The following is a 19,585-nucleotide window of genomic DNA, read 5'->3' as shown; positions in this document are numbered from 1 at the left end:
CAATCTGAACATGTCTGACTTAAAGGAACAGTTCACACAGAAATCTACTGTAAATTTTTTAAGACCCTGTTTGCACTTGGCATTAAAACCTGTCTTAGATGTGCCTCGGGTGAAGGTTTTTTTTTTTTTTTAGGGAAAGGTATCTGATTTTAATGGATACATACTGTATTTATCTCAATGTGTTGATAAAGCACAAACAATAGTGTATGTAGATGTCTGTGTTTTTTTTTTTTTTTTTTTTCTCAATGGGAAGTCTATTGTATTTAAATGCAATCTGGCCACATATATTTTTTACTGCCTCTGAATGTGGTATTAATGCTTGGGTCGAATTTATGCTTGGATTTACACTGTAAGAGTATGGTCACATTAGCGAGTTTCGTGCAAATTCAAATGTCTGTTGTCAATAGCATAGCATACAAACCACTGCTCACAAAGAAAACATTTTCAAAGCAAGTAGTTTTGTTGGTCAGCACGACAAATTTGTGAAATCTGTGTGGGGAACTTTAACGACCTCATGTGAAACTCTCAAACGTGTGGATTCTAGCTGAAATTATTATATTTCGCCTACACAATTAAAATGTGTAAATGTGCAACAATAAATGGGACTGTCTCTTAAAACTTTCTTTCTTTCTTTTTTTTAGAGCAATTAACTGACTTCAATAAAATCTAAAATGTTATTCAGTCTAACTAACAGTCTAACATACATATATATATATATATATATATATATATATATATATATATATATTCCAACTGTAAACCATACAATTGCTTTATGTGACAACAGAGGACAGACTTTATGTAGTGTAAGCCGACACTTCATGCTCTCACAGCAAAGCAAATTAGAGACAGACACTTCATGATAAACAAGCATGGCACAGCAGCCTTTTAAATGTCTTCACTTTCTTTATTTGCTGCATCCAAAGTGATGTGAATAAAAGTCTAGTTTATCTTTTTTTTTTGTTTTTTTGTTTTTCACAAACAGAACGACAATTTCCCTGTCATTTGAAATTACTCTCCCGTTGACTTACTATTGCTTGGCCATCTGTAGTTTCATAGCTGGAACACCAATCTCAGAGCTGAAAGCTTTAGGCTGGAAACAGTCTTTCATTTAACCCTTCATGTTCCAAGAGAAAAGTTTTTCACAATTTTTAGTTATTTATTTTTAGTTATTTAGACATTGATAAAATTGAATAAAATTTATTATTAGAAATTGGGCTTTCCGCCCAAACACCACCACTGATTGGTTGGCATATGTGTCATCTTGGTTGAGTTGGCAGTAATGATCGATGAGCTGGTCTTCTGGGTTCTAGCCACTATGGTTAGCATTAGCATGTCCCGTTTGATGAATGGGCTGGCGGGCTCTGCTACCTTGCTCTACTCAATAATACTATTGCCCTGGAGAGCTGTGTCAAGAACGGGATTGAAATGGAAACTGATTCTGAAGTGGACAGTAACATTTTTATGTGCCAGGAAAGAAACTGGGCAGGTCCTTGGACAAGTTGCATTGACCTGTATTACATCAGCAAGAGGGGTATTGATCTGATAATATAATCGAAGCTTGTGTCCATAAAGTTACTATGAGGAGAGTTAAAATCTGGTTTGTATAAGCTTTACAAACCCAATGGAACAGAAAAAAGCAAACCTAAAGCAGGTTTAGCTCAAACACACAATCCTTAGACCACAACACCTCCAGCTCTCTGTCAATGATACGGTTTCGAAACGGTTCAGCCTCGTTGATTTAATTATATTTTATTTTATTTTTTTATTTATTTTCAAAATTGGCTCAGACTTAAGACTGGTGGCACTCTAAAACAGAAGAGAAGAGAAAAGAAGAAGAAAATTATAGATTTAACGGTCTGACTGTGCTTTTGGGGGAGTTAAAATGCACACCCTCAGGCCATAATGAATTACAGATTGGAGTGTGTTACAAGATTGACAGTGTTAAAGAGATTTATGTTTGTGATCCACTGCAATTATGATGAGATCAGAACAAGCAAATCAGGGATTGGAAATGAAGAGATATCACATTTAACACAAGGCAGTACTGCCACAACTTTATAAAGTGTTCATTAAGATTTGCAAAAATTAGGAGCATGATTTGAGAGTTCATCAAATTTACTACCTTGCGGTCTTGTATATGATATAAAAATTGACATGCACTGTTGATTGATTGATTTTCTACTGTGTTTGACATATTAATCTATTTTTATTGTATTGTGTTGTATTTTGTGTTTGTATTTGTGTGAGAGGCAGGAAATTGTTGAAATTATATAAATATAATTTTAATAATATTTTAGTACATATTTCATACATTAAATATATAATTTATATATTTAATATATTAATATATTAAATATATAATAGTTAATATATTTATATATTAACTATATAAATATATATAATATATATTATATATATATTTATATAGGGCTATAGTTTATGTTTCTGTAGAACTGTTTAACTAACTATCCAAATGAATTAGTTGTTCTCTGAAATCTTGGACTATTTTATATTAAGTTTCTTTTGCAGTTAAAGTAAATGTGTTTACTGAGGCAGATTACTGCACTGGCTTTGTTATTGCAGTCTCTCAACGTTCTACAATGTCTATTTGTGGACAGAAGATCCTAAAAAATGTCCCTCAGGGACCAAATGCCTTAGCTAGTGGACCTCAGGAGCCTCATCTGTGCACTCTAAAAAAATGCTGGGTTATTTCATCCCAACTTTGGGTCAAATATAGACTAACCCAACAGTTGGGTTAAATATTTACATACGATTTTAACCCAAAAGTTGGGTTAGTCCAAATTTAACCCAAAGTTGGGTTGAAATAACCCAGCATTTTTTTAATTATTTTTTTTAGAGTGGAGAGATGAAGCTCCTGAGGTCCACTAGCTAAGGCATTTGGTCCCTGAGGGACAGTGGAGAAAGAAACTATTAGCATGTTTTCTGTGTTTCAGATCATGTTGCTGACAGATCCAGAGGTGGAGAGCAGTTTGCTCATCAGCTCAGATGAAGGTGCAACTTATCAAAAATATCGCCTCAACTTCTACATCCTCAGCCTGTTGTTTCACCCTGAGCAGGAGGACTGGATCCTTGCCTATGGCCATGACCAAAAGGTGCAGAATCATTTCAGCTAAATCATAAAGCAGACATCTAATTATGGCACAAAGTTTTCAGCAAGGCACCATTCATGCGGTTTTCTAATTATCCAGCTGTTTTATTGCCAAATATAACCAAATGCAATGAAGCTAAAGGAAAAACAAATGTATAGTATTTGCATACTGTATAAAGAACCATTTAGGCACAAACTGCAGAGCAAGACATAATAATAATAAAAGCATGTGTGCAAATGGATGCTAATCTGTATTTAGGCTTGAAATATGTCCTTAGAAGGCAATTATCAATGCAAGAGGAAATATGTCTTAAAGAGACAATTTCAGTGGGCTTAAAGTTGGCAATTAAGACAATTTACACATCCTGATTCGCAGGGAATTGTCATTAATTATATGTTTTCAAACTCATGGTTAGGGTTAATCAATTATTATTATTATTATTATTATTATTATTATTATTATTATTATTATTATTATTATTATTATTATTATTATTATTATTATTATTATTCTCCTGAAAAATTGTTTAAGCATCAAATTTAATCATATCAAAAGATAATTGAATTAGTCAAGATTTGTTTTGTTTCTTTCTCTACACAGCTGATTAATCATTTTAATTCCTTCCCCTTTTAGTTTTGGATTAGATTAATTGGTAGCACTTTATTTTACAGTCCTGTTCCTCATGTACATACTATGTACTTATTATAGTAATTACAATAACTATGTTATAACTAGGTACTAACCCTGAACCTACCCCTAAACCTAACCCTACCCCATGTAGTTATGTTGTGTTACCAGAACTTTCTTAGATAAATACACTGTAAGTACACTATAAGTACATGTTAGTACACATACTGTAAAATAAAGTGCAACCGATTAATTCTTGAATTCATTAGATTTATTTATTATTTATTATTATTTATTTATTTATTTATTGCTATACTTCTTGAAGTGGATTTAAATGATATAACAAACTGTTCCCCCACTACAGTAGGTAACTCACACTGCATCCTCTAGTGCAGGGGTTCTCAAACCTCTCCATGAAGTACTCCCAGCACTGCATGTTTTGTTTGTCTCCCTATATCTGACACACCCACTTCTGGTCTTGCAGTTTCTTCTAATGAGCTGATGAGTACAATAAGGTGTGATAATTGAGGAAGACATACAAAATATGCAGGGCAGGGGGTACTCCTGGACAGGTTTGAGAACCACTGTTCTAGTGGATAATATGGGGACTGCCACCAGAAGGAATGGTGTCTGAATCATGTGTGAAACAATTCCAGTCTCACTGGCCCATGTAGCCTGTAACATCAAAGACAGACGCCTGGAAGCATGAGAAGGCACCTGCTGAACATGTCACCAATTTTTTTGTCTTCAGGAGCCATTTAATTGACAGTGCGTGTCAAGGCGAAATGGAGAAAACTAAGACAAGTGGGCATTTTAGAAAGTGTGTGCCTCCGTGTCCTATTGGTTTCTGACACACAAGGTCACACACACGTGTGCTACTAAGAGGCTTGATTTAGTCTGGTCACGTGAAAGGCAGAAGACCGCCAGTGGCAAGCACTTTCTGACCAGTCATGAACTGATACACTGATGTTAAGGGTGTTGCTGAGCACTGATACGCAAAGATCCCACCTGAGAAAAGGACACTTGTGAGCTGGTCCATCTGAGGATCATAGATAGGCAGGATCAGAAGAGTAGTGGCCACTTGCACCTCTCCTCTCTCTAAGAGTTGGGCGCAGAGGCAGGCGAGCACTAAGAGATTACCCAGTTGGTGTTGTGTTCTGCAGGCATCCTTTTAATCTTACGAGTGCCTATCTGTGATGTCACGGGCTGCATGGGCCAATGGGATGGAGTTATTTCACATGTGCCTCAGTATCATATATATACTTTTTATCACAATTAAATCATTGGGTAAGTATAGGTGACTGTATATAAATTGCAGGCATAAGGGAGCCGCTACTGAAACTGTTTTCGATTGCGTGCTATCATTTTACTTTCACTTTTGAGTTTTGCACAAGGACACTATACTATAGAGTGAAATGTGTGTCAGTGTCATTGGTGCTCAGGATCTGCAAATCATTCGCAATCGTCCTATCAGACATTTCAACTCAATCTGTGTATGTGGTCAGTGACCTTTCATGTACTGTAATGCAACAGGCTACCGCTAGCAATCGGCTAATGCTTTGGTTGCCCCATAGAACATGTTATTATTATTATTTTTTTTATTATCAAAGATATATATATATATATATATATATATATATATATATATATATATATATATATATATATATATATATATATATATATATATATAAATAAATATGATTTATTAACTAAAATTCAAACAACACAAATTTCCACAGTGACATGCAATATCATTAAATTATGACAGTTTCAAGTCTCAAGTAATGTTGTTAAACAGCTTTGACTTCAGTTTTGACAAATCAACATTGATTTCACCCTTGAAAGAGGACCAATGAGAATGAATTACAACTGAATGAAAACAATCAAAAAGCATTATCAGCCAATTGATGGCTAATAGTTGACTGTTTGCACGATTTGCATGACTAGTCATGGCTGACAGATGCAACCGCAAATGACATAAAAAGAAAGCACAATCACTAGTGTAATTAAGCCCTATTCAAATCAATGTCACAAATGCATAATTTATTAGTGTTGACACTTTTGCAGCCGTAATTCATTGGCAAGGTTCCTGATTTTATTTTATTTAATTTTTTCATTATTTTTTATGATGACAGTAAACATAGTGGAGATGAGCTAAAATGAAAAGCTTGGTAACCTTCAAAACTTTTGTGCTTCCCTGCTGCAAATAGATGTTTTCAGCAGGGCAGTACTTTTGTGTTTGATTTGGTTTAGTTTGATCCAGTTTGATTTGTTCCTTTGTCTGTGTCTGTGTCTAAATATGACCAAACTTTATCCACCTACTGTCAGGATGTTATATCGGATATGAGTTGTATCAGTTCCCAACTGATGCAAATACAAGTCTACATTAAACCAAATACCCCATTGAACCAAATTCCCATTCCCAAAGCTGACTTCTAAGATACCTTGTTTTGGATAAATGTTAAGACAACTTTACATGTAACTTACTTTTCGAAGAAAGTTCACCATTTTGGTAAGAATTCTTGATGAGAGTACCCTGAAAAAGATTTCCAAGGGTGACAGGTATGCAATAGAATAAAATCAAAATGTATATTATAAACAAAAAGCATATTGTACCATCAGAAGAGACAAGAATCTTCATTCAATTTCTTTGCTAACACAATATTTTGTCCTCAGCTCTACAGCTCTGTTGAGTTTGGCCGTCGATGGCAGCTCGTTCATGAGCGGGTAGCACCCAATCGATTCTACTGGTAAGCTCTCCGTGTGATTTCTTGTGCTGCATGTGGAACATAAATCGTTTGAGCTCCTGCATTCTGTGCCTGATAAAAGAATAAACCAAAGAACACAGATTGTTGTTCAATCCTGATGTGATCTTCCCCACTGTGTTTCACCACCAACGCTTTCTCGAGGTTTATGTCCAAAGCTTAGAAGCTCTTTAATGAATGTTGTCATTAGACCTTGTTACTGATTCAGAGTCTGCATTTGCAATGTTGCAAATGATTTAGTCATTAAGAAAGATTGTTCAGCTTGATCAGGATGGCTAATAGTTGTCTAGACTGTGGTGATTAAAGAGACCTGTTGAGAAATAAATTCTAAATTCAATTCGATTTTATGTTTATCCCTGGTCTCAAGTGGACAAGCTGGAATGAACTGAAAGGCATTTTGGGCATGGATCAATTTTTTGTTCTTAGTTCAAAAAGTTTATTTATTTATTTATTTATTTATTTATTTATTTATTTATTTATTTATTTATTTATTTATTTATTTATTTATTTTTAGGTATTGTTAACAAATATTCCACTCATGTTTTTGGTATAAAAAGGTGGTAAATAAATAAATAAATAAATAAATTATTACATAAAATATATAATAATAATGTACAAAGGAAATCATATTCCATTAAGTAATTTTAAAGCAGGCATTCACATTGATTAATGAAATAAATGAAAGTGCAGGATGATCTATATACATTGTGATTGTGACACTGAAAACATATTACATAGCTGTAAATACACATATATTAAATAATCTATATTTGTATAATAATTGTTTATATTTATAATATTAAATATTAGTATTTTTAATTTAAATAAAAACTATATACATTTTTATATGAACTATACTGAGTGGTATATTGGATGGTCAAATCCTATAAAAAAGAAGTGAATAAATGCTGCATTTGTGTTAAGACAAAAGTTATTTATTTATTTATTTATTTATTTATTTATTTCATAACGTAAAGCAGGTACAAGTTTTGAGTGGTTGAAAGAAAAAAAAAAGTTCCTTGTCTCAGGAATCAGTGAGTCACCTTGCATTCAAATTTGTGGCAATTACAATACATTTTAAAGTCTCAAATTGTTGGTCAGTTTTTCTTTGATCATGTGTGTCTTATACCATCCAAGTCCAAGTCATTTAGCACCAGGATTTTCTTTTTTGAGGTCATTTTAGTGTGAAATTTTTGCATTAGCACGATCGAAGTGAGACAGAGCGAAGACATCAGAGAGTCAGCCTGGAGTACCGTTATTTTTAGGCTGGTAATGATCTATCTTTACAAGTTCCCCTCTATGAACTCTCACATGGAGTCTTATTATCTGAAGTGAGATGAGACATATAACCCTTACAAATGTGTAGCTATTGACTATATGAAATTGTATTGTCTATTTTGATGAGACGTCACTATAGATGATTGAAGAAATGGAGTTTGAATGGATAAAATGGACTTTTGTATCTGTCAACACTTCAAAAGCAACTCAGATCTGATGCTGCTCGTTTCTAGCCTAATACCCAAAGTCTTGGTTTAACTGAACATGGCAGAAATCCTTTACCTTCACCTTTACAACTGATCTGAAATCAAAACCTTTTTTAAAAAAAAAAAAAAAAAAGAAAAAAGAACTGTTCTTGTGAGAAAGGGAGGTTGTAGAATAATGAAATTTTACTGAAGACACCTGAACGATCTTGGTTGTGAATCAGGTAAAACAAAACTGTTTTACCTGAACGCTGTGTGTTATACTGGGAAACACTGCTAACTGTTAAATAAGCAATATAATAAGCCTAATTTAAATATAATGGGAGCATGTTTGCACTGCAAAAAAATGGGAATGACTTTAAACACATCACCATGTCAACTGAAGGGTTTCCAAGTTTAAAATCCCATTCATTTTCTCCATGGTCAATTGATTGTGAACGATAATTTAGCTTAAAAAGACAGAATTGATCAGTCAACAGCCCACGATCTGTCAACTTGTGCATAAATAGTTGTGTTCAACAGCAGAATTTCTAGAGAAAACATAGATGAGAAATCCCCAACATAGATTCGCAACAAGTAAATTGTGCCAAAATAACTCTTTAGCCCCACTTACTTCACTGAAGCACTGCTAATTACATAATAATCATTTTGTCAAAAGCATAAAATATATTGTTTCTATATAAAATCAATATATTTAAATCCATTCTTTTATATTTCTCCATAATTTTTAATTCGATTATGTCATTTAGTAGTATGTCATGTCGTTGTTAGTTCTTTCCCTCATTAAAGTCAAGTACTTGTCTTTTCGTCGAGTTTTCAAATACTTGTTTGCTTTAAATCAAAGTTTGTAATGTTGTTATTCACCTCATAGCTCGTTGGCTTGGTTCATGTTTTTTTTTTTTTTTTACTTAAAAAGAAAAAGGCAAGTTTATTACACACCTTTTTTAGATACTCAATTTTGATTGGTCACGTGTGCCATGGATCATCATCATACCACGGACTTGTTCTCTCATTTCATACAAACACAAGTGGTGCCAGCATGCACCTTAGTTATTTATTATAATGAAAATGACCTCAGAGGAGTTCAGTATTTATATTACTGTAATATTGTTGCAGTGTTCATCTTGTCTATCTCAGGTGATTGTTTGTGCATTGTAATGGCCCATTTTTCTTTGCAGAAGCGGTAAGATAATAATAGAATTAAGATCATAAAAACAATTTAAACTAAATATCAAGTCCATCCATCTATATATTTGAGTAGCTGTGAAATAAGTGGTTATTTATACAGTCAGCTCACATTAATTATATTTTTTGTAAAATATACCTCTTTACTCTGTGGATTGAGGGTCAATCTTGAAATACAGTGCACAAAAGGGGTGTAACTGTTGAATCCACCGCTCTGCCTTTAAAATATTAAGGCTGATCCCAGAGCATGCCATGGGATGCTATATTTGTGAAAGTGTCAATACTTCCAATAAGTGTCATGATAAAGTCTTGAGAGAAAGTCTACTTCTACCTTTGTGTGTTCCTCTCTGGAGCAGCTCTCTCTGATTTTTCAGTCTCTAATAAATATTTTATGCAACTATGATGTTTTTTTTTTTTTTTTTTTTTTTTTTTTTTAAACTAAAAAGAGCGAGAGAACTGTGTGCGCTGCCTGTGGGTGTTCTTGGGAAGCAAATGAGAAGGGCTTACTTTTAATGATGTCAGGATATGCTCCTTGCTTCTGTTAAAAAGCACAGATAGATGGAGATGGAAATGGAGGCTTAACAGGATAGAGTGTTCTGATGGCACTTTCTCAACTTAACCCGCATTGCTCTTTTGGGAGGCTAACCTGGGTCTTTTTAGCCGACATAAAAAAATGCACTTATTTTGACCCATCTCTTGTTGCATGGAAACACAAAGGATTTTCATTTTCCAAAGCTCATTTTATAAAACATTGTTTTTTATTTCCTTTGGGCTTCCCAGGTCTAAACTGGGCCTTGATAAAGAGCCGGGCCTGATTCACCTTGAGACCAGCATCTCAGAGACCGGTAAGTCTGAATAGCGTCCCTGGACGTGCTTTGATTACATTTCAAGAACCTATAATTCAAAAACGGCACAAGGCAACGCTTCACATTAACATTCAAAATGCACAGTTATGCTCCAGCAAATCCATCTTTCCATATTAGTCACCAGTTATTAACATTAATGAAGAAACATACCGCACAAATTGAGTTTGTCTTTTGTTTGTTGGACCTGTATTTCTGCTGATTGGCAGACGGAAAGATAAGCTATATAAATGTGTCAGTTCTGCAGTACATGGTCCCCCAAAACAGTCCATTTGAAAGAGGTTTTCTTAGACTGTTTGAAGTTAATGTACAAGGACATATATATAGAAGGGCTGGCCAAGTTAACGTTATAATTATAGCTTTGACGCATTAATTGATTAACGCAGGCTATTATTTAATCACATCTTATTATTATGAACGTCCATTGCTCACTGGCTCTGAATGCACATACAGACAAGTCATGGGCCACAGGAGGGGATGCTCCTGATCAAATTATTTAGGCTAAGCATCAGTATTCAATAATAATGTTATTTTTTAACAGAATACTATGCAACAAGCTCATAATCATGACTTTATAAGTTGGCAACAGGAAGTTTCCGGATGGCACGTGAAGACAGCAGTGCTCTCGCTCAACACAGTGGAGTGAATCGTTTTGATAACTTGGTAGCACACAATATGTTGCTTTACAGATCTATCGCTTTTGCCACTCACGCAATCATGCAGCACATATCAGAAGATCTGCACTCTGGCCCACCTCTTCCTACCGAGTCAGGGACTGCTAAATGAAACGATCACACTAGTCAATTGAACCACCCTAATTACTCTTCCACATCCCATACACACGAGTACCCGAACATCAAGTGTTGTTCCGCGCCACACTCTGCTGCAATGGGTCCCGCGATCGTGCCGGTCTCTAATAGGAAGGTGCCTGTTATAATGAACGAGGCTCTGGACTCTGAGCAGAACTTGTTTTTCTATAACAAACTGTACAATATTTTCTATAAAAACGTCAATGTCCTGGAAGTGACAAATAACTTGTTTTTGTTTAATTTAATTACAATAATGTTATAAATTGAGATTTAGGCTACAAAAAATATTTTAACTGCTACTACTGTATGGAAAATGAAAACTGCTGTAAAAAGCACCTTACTTGTTTGAAGTGTTTGCAAAACAAATGTTATTACATATTGCGGTAGGCCTACTTTTAAATGAAACAAAAGTGCACAATACACTACTTTGAATTCATAATTACCGTATTTTTCGGACTATAAGTCACACCTGAGTATAAATAGCATCAATCCAAAAATACGAGGAAATTCCTCATTACGAGGAAAAAAACATATATAAGTCACACTGGACTATAAGTCACATTTATTTAGATCCAAGAACCAAGAGAAAACATTACCGTCTCCAGCCGAGATGGTAATGTTTTCTCTTAGTTAATTTCTCTCGGTTCATGTCAAATTAATTTTGATAAATAAGTCGCACCTGACTATAAGTCCCAGGACCAGCCAAACTATGAAAAAAGTGTGACTTATAGTCAGGGAAATACAGTAGTGTTGTCCATAACAATGCGATTAATTGCAATTAATCTAAGACAATAATGCAGTTAATCACGATTACAAATTGTATTCGTTGCCCAGCACTAAAACAAGTAGAAGTAATGAAGTGGTATTTTCGTTTTATTTGCTACTTTGCGCTACAACTGCCCTCACTGTGGGCATTTGTAACACATATTAATACTATAAGAGAACTATAAACTAGTGAAATCAATATTTGTTGTAAGTGTCATTTTGTGTTGAATATATCTTGTCCTGCTGTTGTTGCAGAGGCTCTTTATGTCACATGCAAGCTTCAGAACTGCACAGATGCCAACAAGGGCAAACCTTTTCCTGGATACATCGACCCCAACTCCCTGGTGGTCCAAGATGAGTATGTGTTTGTCCAGGTGAGTTAATTATAGAGGGGAAACCTGTATCTAGTATGGGTGTAGCAATGATTATCTTTCTTATGATGTGGCATTGATATTATAAATTCTTCTATTTCTAATTAAGCAATTCCCCATAGTTCAATTTAGGAAATTATTCAACAATGTTTAAATATATTATTTAGATGAATTAAATTAAAGTGCAAACATTATTTGCTATTTTTATTGTATTTATTTTCGTAAAGTAGCTTCATTCAAATGACATTCTGTTACGTGTAGGCGTATTTCCAAATGTTTTCATGGGACAGATATTTTCTTTTAAAAGCACACACAACCAACAAGTTTATTTGAAAAACACAAACGTAAGGCTCCAATACACTACATGACTTTTGCCCAGATTTTTTCCCAGTTTACAGTCAGGAGAAAGTCAGAGCCAGTCTGCAGATTTGAGTAAACCGATTTCATAGAAAAATCATATTTTTATTTATTTATTTATTTTATTTTATTATTAGCTTCAGACTATGACTCCATCCAGTAGATATCAAACATGTTTGATATTTTAAAACACATATTGTTTTCATTTACAAAGTCTGCAAGTGTGGGATGCCGTGTTTTGAAATCTGTTCAGATGTTAAAAGTTGCGTAGTGTGTTCCAGCCTTAAGTTTAACCTTGTAGCAGTGCCCTTTATTGCTGTTCAAGACAAACTGGATAAATGCAATGATAATGCATTACATTTTAGATACTTATTACTTTCCCAGTCCCTCTTTACACCTGTATTAAGCACAATATAGTGATAAAGCATACCTTAATACCTAGTGTAAACAGGATCAATGAGGTCACTTATTGGGGTAAATTAAAGCACAGATAGAAACTAATACTCCAGATTCAATCTGTATTGTGCATTTGGCAAAGTTTCAACTGCGATTCAATTATGATAACAAGACTGAATACACCGATCAAATCGCAATGCATAATGTGAGCCCTTATTTGTGACCGATATCCCGGGAGAACTCAAAATGTTATTTCTTTCTAAAGTGTCTTTGTCCTGTCTATTTGTGATCCCTCCATTACCTCAGGTGTCAACTGGTGGCCGGCCAATCTACTACGTGTCATCCAGGCGAGATGTGTTTACACCCATGAAGCTTCCCAAATACACCCTTCCAAAGGTAGGGTAACTCATTCACACTTGCTCAACACAAAGTCAGAGTCTGCCACGCTGTGACAGAGTAAACAGACATTGCTATTTCAGACCCAGATCATCATGTCCCCCGATGTTAGCCTTTGAAGCTTGAAACCTTTACAAAATCTGTTTTTTTTCTTTCTCCCTGGCAATTCAGGTACGCAGATGCTACCGCGGTCCCTCGGTTCTCAGGATGCTGTATTATTATTCAAAGCTTAAAATCTGCTGCGCTCACATGACAATTAAACATGTTTTATTCAATCAAGCTCTCGGCGCTCCTTTAAGCACACATCCAGCAATCCTTGCGCAGTGTGAGGTAAATGAAATTCGCAGACTGCCAGCATGTGGTTTTGTTGCATTTGCCCAACTGACAAGCTCAGTTTAAGGCTAATAAGAATATTTGCAGTACGCCGGAGCTGTGAGCAAAACAAGGCAGGTGAGCGTTGGGTCTGATACTGATTATTAATCGGATTCAGCTCAGTGGGGTGAAACCGCCACTGCTCTCCAGCTGTCCCCAGCCGTCCTGGTAACAACATTCATATTCAATCTCACTTGATTAGAGGCAAAAATCACATTAAAGGTTAAAGTCGTTCTCCTCTGATATATGTAAATGAGAAGGGTAAAGGTGTTTAGAATATTAAAAGGCACTTAAGTTGTTCGGAGTTTGGCCTACTTTTTCTTTCTGATGACGGAAAAGACAGAATAGAGTTGTTAAATCATTTGAATGGCTCAGTAGTTATGAACTGCACTGGAAGATGCATTCGGCTCATCAAGAGAATAAAAGCCAATTGAAGTTTAGTGTCTTCAATTTTATTGGCAAAATGCACATCATATCAGCTATAAAGAAAGATATGGACAGCTAGATGAAAGGAAATTCTTGAACAACAGTAGTTATCAAGTAAATAAATAAATATATTCAAAAGTTCAAAAGTTTGATAATGGTGATTTTGTTGCAATGTCTGTGTGTGTTTGTGCGTTTGTTTGTTTGTTTGTGTGTGTGTGTGTGTGTGTGTTTTATAATCTCTTCTACTGACTAAGTCACATTTTTTATCAAAAGGGAATATATTTTAAAATGTATTTTTCATGTGATAGGTAAGATGAAAGAGTTGGGATGCTTAATATTATCTATCTATCTATCTATCTATCTATCTATCTATCGATCTATCTATCTATCTATCTATCGATCTATCGATCTATCGATCTATCGATCTATTAGGGAAGTCGTGGCCTAATGGTTAGAGAGTCAGACTCCCAATTGAAAGGTTGTAAGTTCGAGTCCCGGGCTGGCAGGAATTGTGCGTGGGGGGAGTGCATGTACAGTTCTCTCTCCACCTTCAATACCACGACTTAGGTGCCCTTGAGCAAGGCACCGAACCCCCAACTGTTCCCCGGGCGCCGCAGCATAAATGGCTGCCCACTGCTCTGGGTGTGTGTTCACAGTGTGCACTTCGGATGAGTTAAATGCAGAGCACAAATTCTGAGTATGGGTCACCATACTTGGCTGAATGTCACTTCACTTTCACTTTTTATCTGTCTGTCTGCCTTCCTTCCTTCCTTCTTTCCTTCCTTCCTTTAAATTATTTCTTATACAAAACTGAAGTCATGTGCTATGCTGGGCCACGACCCGTCAACTTAGTACATTAATTATAACCCACTATTCTAAAACGTTCTTTGTCAGTTTTATAGACTTCTTTGTTGACATGTTTACACCAACATCTGGATAACGCCGGGAGGCAGAATATTCTTTTGTCAAATAAATCACAGAGATCTGTTTTATGAAGCGTCTTTCCCTTTTTCCCCAGGATCTGCATGTGATCAGTACAGATGAGAACCGGGTCGTGGCAGCAGTTCAAGAGTGGAACCAGAATGACACTTACAACCTGTATGTGTCAGAGGCCGGAGGCATTTACTACACGCTAGCACTGGAGAACGTCATGAGCAGTATGGGACCAGAGGGAAATGTCATGATAGATCTATATGAGGTAACTCTCTCTGTAAAACACATCAGTGTAATTTCTACACTGTACAGATGTGTGTTGATTCAGTATCACTGTTTCGTGTTCACATTTCTCTGGATATTAAAATAATGATCAAATTGAATGGAATAATTAATGCTAATTGAGTGCAGTGTTAATTGATTTGATAGCCGTGCTAATAAATTAAGGTATTCATTAACTTGACTATCAGTGGATTATCTAAACAAGGAGCAGTTAGGAACCCAGAATCTAAATCTATTGATATAGGGAGAAAGCATGGTTCTTATTTTTATCAATGTAAATATATATGTATATATATTTTTTTCTTTTTCTTTTTTTTTTCTGCTACTTAATATTTATGTCAAAACCATTTTCACTTTTTTCACAGGATTCCTTGATGAATAGAAAGTTAATGAACAGCTTTATTTGAAAGATAAATATTTTGTTATCGAAATCTTCATTGTCACTGCTGGTCAATTTTTGTCCTATATATATATATATATATATATATATATATATATATATATATATATATATATATATATATATATATATATATATATATATACAGTTATTTTTATTTTTATTTTATTTTTTTGACTAAAAGGCTACAAACAACTAAACGAATTTAAAATCTATTTTGCAGTATCATCTGAATAAAACCTATCTCCTTTTCCAGATCTACAAATTTCTGACCTTTTCAGCATTTAACTCTGATCAATGTATTTCCAAATGCCTGTATGCTACAAGATACCTTACAATTTCAGAGCAGGCAGTGCTTTGGACGTGTTAGTTCACCATTTTTATAGTACTACAAATTGTTCTTATAGTGCTGCTCGCTTACAAAGGCGCCACCGGAGTGAAGCCAATGATTAGCGTTTGGGTGTAGATGGCTCGTCTCTTTGAAGAATACCCCAGATCTATATTCATATACCTCCAAATGGAACAGTGCACGCAGCCCCGCATTGCATCGGAGGCCAGCAGGTGTCAAGCTATCTTCTGATCAAATAATTAAACTGTTGATGATAGCAACCCGCATAAAATCACATTTGGCTCTCGGATGTGCTGAAGAGTCCGATGACTTGATTGAGGTCGCCACCTTCATGTAACATATGCTAAAATCTCAGCCGTCGGCTAGATTGAAATATTCGTCAATTATTGAATAGTCAGTGCCCTTCGAGGCCCATCCCGGGCTGCCTCTCCTCCTTTCTAAGAGATGTCACTTCTGTTCAGGACGGACACGGATTACATTCTCATTCTCTTACATACTACTTACCAGGAACTGCTGTATGGAGCTTTTTAGAAGTTCACTTGGCTAGGTTATGCCACACGGACACAAAGTGATTAATGCATCACAGGCTTTGTTTGGTCCATTTGTTTTATTTTATTTTTTTATAAAGGAGGAAATGGTGAAACTTTAGAGATGTATTTATTACTGATTTATCTCTTCCTCATTATGTTCCTGTCCCTAGGTGGCAGGAATAAAAGGCATGTTCTTGGCCAATAAGAAGCTAAATAATGAGGTGAAGACACACATAACCTATAACAAAGGCCGCGACTGGAGGCTCCTGCAGGCTCCCTCGGCAGATCTCAGAGGAAACAGAATCCATTGCATGCTGGTGAGTGGATATGTGGGAAAACAACTAGAGACAGACTTGTTAATAATAATATTTGACATTCATAGATGAGCTTTATGAGGTCAGTGTACTTTAACAATGGCGAACTTGTGAGATTTGAGCTTTTCGAGCATTAATCAAAGATGGGGGTTTCTTTAACTACAGTTATTTTACTGTATGTCCCAGTATGTTCCCTGTATGTTTTTTTTTTTTTTTTTTTTTTTTTTTACAAACACATTTCTGCTTTTTTTTCTTTTGTTATGAGAAGACCACATTAAAACTGTCTTTTTAATGTATCACACCTTCATAATTTATTTTATGCTTCTTTTCAAATTCTGCTTGTTTTGTTGCCTTTTGGTTCTAGTCCTAACAAAGGATTGTAGTCTAGAAAATGCATGATAGAATATGAATCCTTTAGGTATATGAACAAAGAGTGAAATTATCATAAACTATGTCAATATTTATTATTACAACCAACAATTTTGCCCTGAATAAAGTCCCCCATAAAGCCCTTAAAAATCATTTTAATTAATTTAAAATAAAATGTAAAATATGTGTTTATTTATTTATTTATTTTTGCTTGGAAAATAACTGAAGTTAATTTAAAATTTGGGTACAAAATGACATAAAACTACAAAAGAACCCCCCTCAAACAAAATTACTAATTAAATGATTTCAAAAGACTGTTTCAAAATAATAATAAATATAATAATAATAATAATGTATAAATAATGCTATGAGCAAATGTGTGAAAAAAATAGTTTTTGAAAGAGAGTATTTGAGAAAAAAATAGTCAAACTGAAGAAACACTCAGAGACATATGGTCATACTTGATTATATTTTGCACAATAGCTCCATAATAATAATAATCATAATAATCATAATAAAAGTAATAAGTTGATAATATGCCAACAGAATGTATATTCCTGTGGACTCGGGTGTTTGGAATAGGTCTGCATAATTAGTGCTGCTTGTCATTTTAAATGACAAGACATATATTTCATTCCGTGGAGATATGATCCATTCCCGGTGAATGGCCTCCACAACCCTACCCCTCCAAAATGCAAACAAAAATAATTACCCTTTGATAAACTCAACTAATTAATGCTCCCACTGTTGGCCTTGCCTTCACCATCCATTACAGAGCTATTTGTTAGAAAATGTCAAAGTTTTAATAAACCCCTAAACAACCCTTGCAACATGTGCTTACCATTGGCATTTCCAGACTTATAATGAGAATTGTGTCACTAAAGGTTATTCCAATCAAAATTAATGTTGGGAGGGAAAAAAAAGTTATGAGCCTTTGCTGTTATGGGATTTTTTAAAAGGGATTTTATTCAAGCCCTAGCAAGGCCACACACTGGGAGCTGTGCCGATTTTGAGACCCTACTTGATCGAGATTGTTTGTGTTGCTTCTAGCCATACTGCTCTCTGCATCTTCACCTGCACGTATCTGCAAACCCATACACATCTGGAAATATAGACAGCAGAGAGACATCCCCTGGAATCATAGTGGCATCAGGTGAGTTGGGTTAAAATGACTGATAATGTAATTTACCACGGAAGTAGACAATTCTGTACATATAAGGCAGAGTGGTCTTATTTGTATTCATACATAAAGAGTAAATGTACTTTATTTAAATTTCAGGGTGGTATGTTTTTTTTAATGTTTTTGGGGAAAAAAATCATCTTAAGGATTAATAATAATAATAATAATAAAATCTTGTTCTAAATCTAAATAAATAAAATCAATCTAAAATAAATCTTATAAATCTAATATGCTGATTCGATGCTCAAGATTTATTTTTGCTTTTAGCATATTTAGTGGAAGATGTGATAGGATGTTTTTTTTTTTTTTTTTTAAGTAAATTTTAAAAGTATTAATTTCTTACAAAATAATCATACTGACCCAATCCTTTTAGCGTGTTTACTCCTCAATACTTAATACTATCTATCTTTAGACACAGTTCTTTTATGTTGTTTCATTAACTGTAGTCATTTTGGGAAACTTGGGTTACTTTTTTTGGAACTGCTTTGATTTCTAAATGTGTCTGAAATGTATCATTCCATTTTTGAATCCTCCCTTAATCATTAAACATGCATTTCAAAGTTGACAAGACAAACACACACACACATTATTTTTGTTTTGGTTACAGACAGGTAGAGAAAACTGTCTAGATGGCAGGTACTGGAGTAGTTCTCATATTCTTCTTTAAATCCCTGACATCAGTTTATTTTAATTATAATTTTTTTTGTCCTGGAAGTTAAGCATATTTAAATTAATTTCATCTTGATCACTTATGACACTGTTATTGTTGAAGACCTTACTTTTTGCACTCGTGGAGTGCAGGCATCTATATATGCACTATAAACAAGATTAGTGTTGTGCTAGCATGAACACATGGAAATGCTAAGTGCTACTCTTGAGATTAGCGGCAGAGAGTCTTTAGAGTGTTCTTATTATCCTCTCTCCATCATCTTCTGTTTGCACAACCGACTAACTCTTCCACCACTTCAAACTTTAAATGTTTATTTTATAAGATTGAAAGCGCTTGTCACTTTTTCATTTTACTCCTTCAGGCTTGTGTCTTCCGTGACGTTCGCCAACTATATTGCCTCTGGATGCATGCAGATGAAATATAAATGTCTTGGCACTGTAACTCTCTGGATAAGTAATCCTAGGAGGAGACCGACTATTAGATATTAGGCTCTAAATTGACGTTTAGTTGATTGATTTGATGGTAGAAGGGTTGTGGGGATGGCACAGACTTTCCTGAGTAGCTTAGCTTATTAGATAGAGAGGTTTTCTAGAATTTCTATTTACCTCACAGGGTCAGACTCTGATTTC

General features: G+C 34.8%; 1 protein-coding gene across 2 annotated transcripts in view; it reads left to right on the top strand.

The window, feature by feature from the left end:
* Nucleotides 1–19,585, top strand: part of LOC113042928 (VPS10 domain-containing receptor SorCS1-like) — a 142,758-nt gene that overhangs the window by 92,928 nt on the left and 30,245 nt on the right. For both annotated transcript variants that reach the window (XR_003275653.1, XM_026201986.1), the window contains exons 4-11: nt 2,958–3,116; nt 6,420–6,493; nt 9,955–10,019; nt 11,867–11,985; nt 13,042–13,131; nt 14,948–15,127; nt 16,594–16,740; nt 18,157–18,259. Coding sequence is in view for 1 of the 2 variants with exons in the window: in XM_026201986.1 (XP_026057771.1) it covers nt 2,958–3,116; nt 6,420–6,493; nt 9,955–10,019; nt 11,867–11,985; nt 13,042–13,131; nt 14,948–15,127; nt 16,594–16,740; nt 18,157–18,259 (937 nt within the window). In the remaining variant the exon portion in view is untranslated. The remainder of the gene's footprint in view (nt 1–2,957; nt 3,117–6,419; nt 6,494–9,954; nt 10,020–11,866; nt 11,986–13,041; nt 13,132–14,947; nt 15,128–16,593; nt 16,741–18,156; nt 18,260–19,585) is intronic.

This window comes from Carassius auratus, chromosome 1, assembly GCF_003368295.1.
Source record: "Carassius auratus strain Wakin chromosome 1, ASM336829v1, whole genome shotgun sequence".
NCBI classification, from domain to species: Eukaryota; Metazoa; Chordata; class Actinopteri; order Cypriniformes; family Cyprinidae; genus Carassius; species Carassius auratus.
Note: the sequence above shows the minus strand (reverse complement) of the source record. Positions and strands in the feature narration are given on the sequence as shown.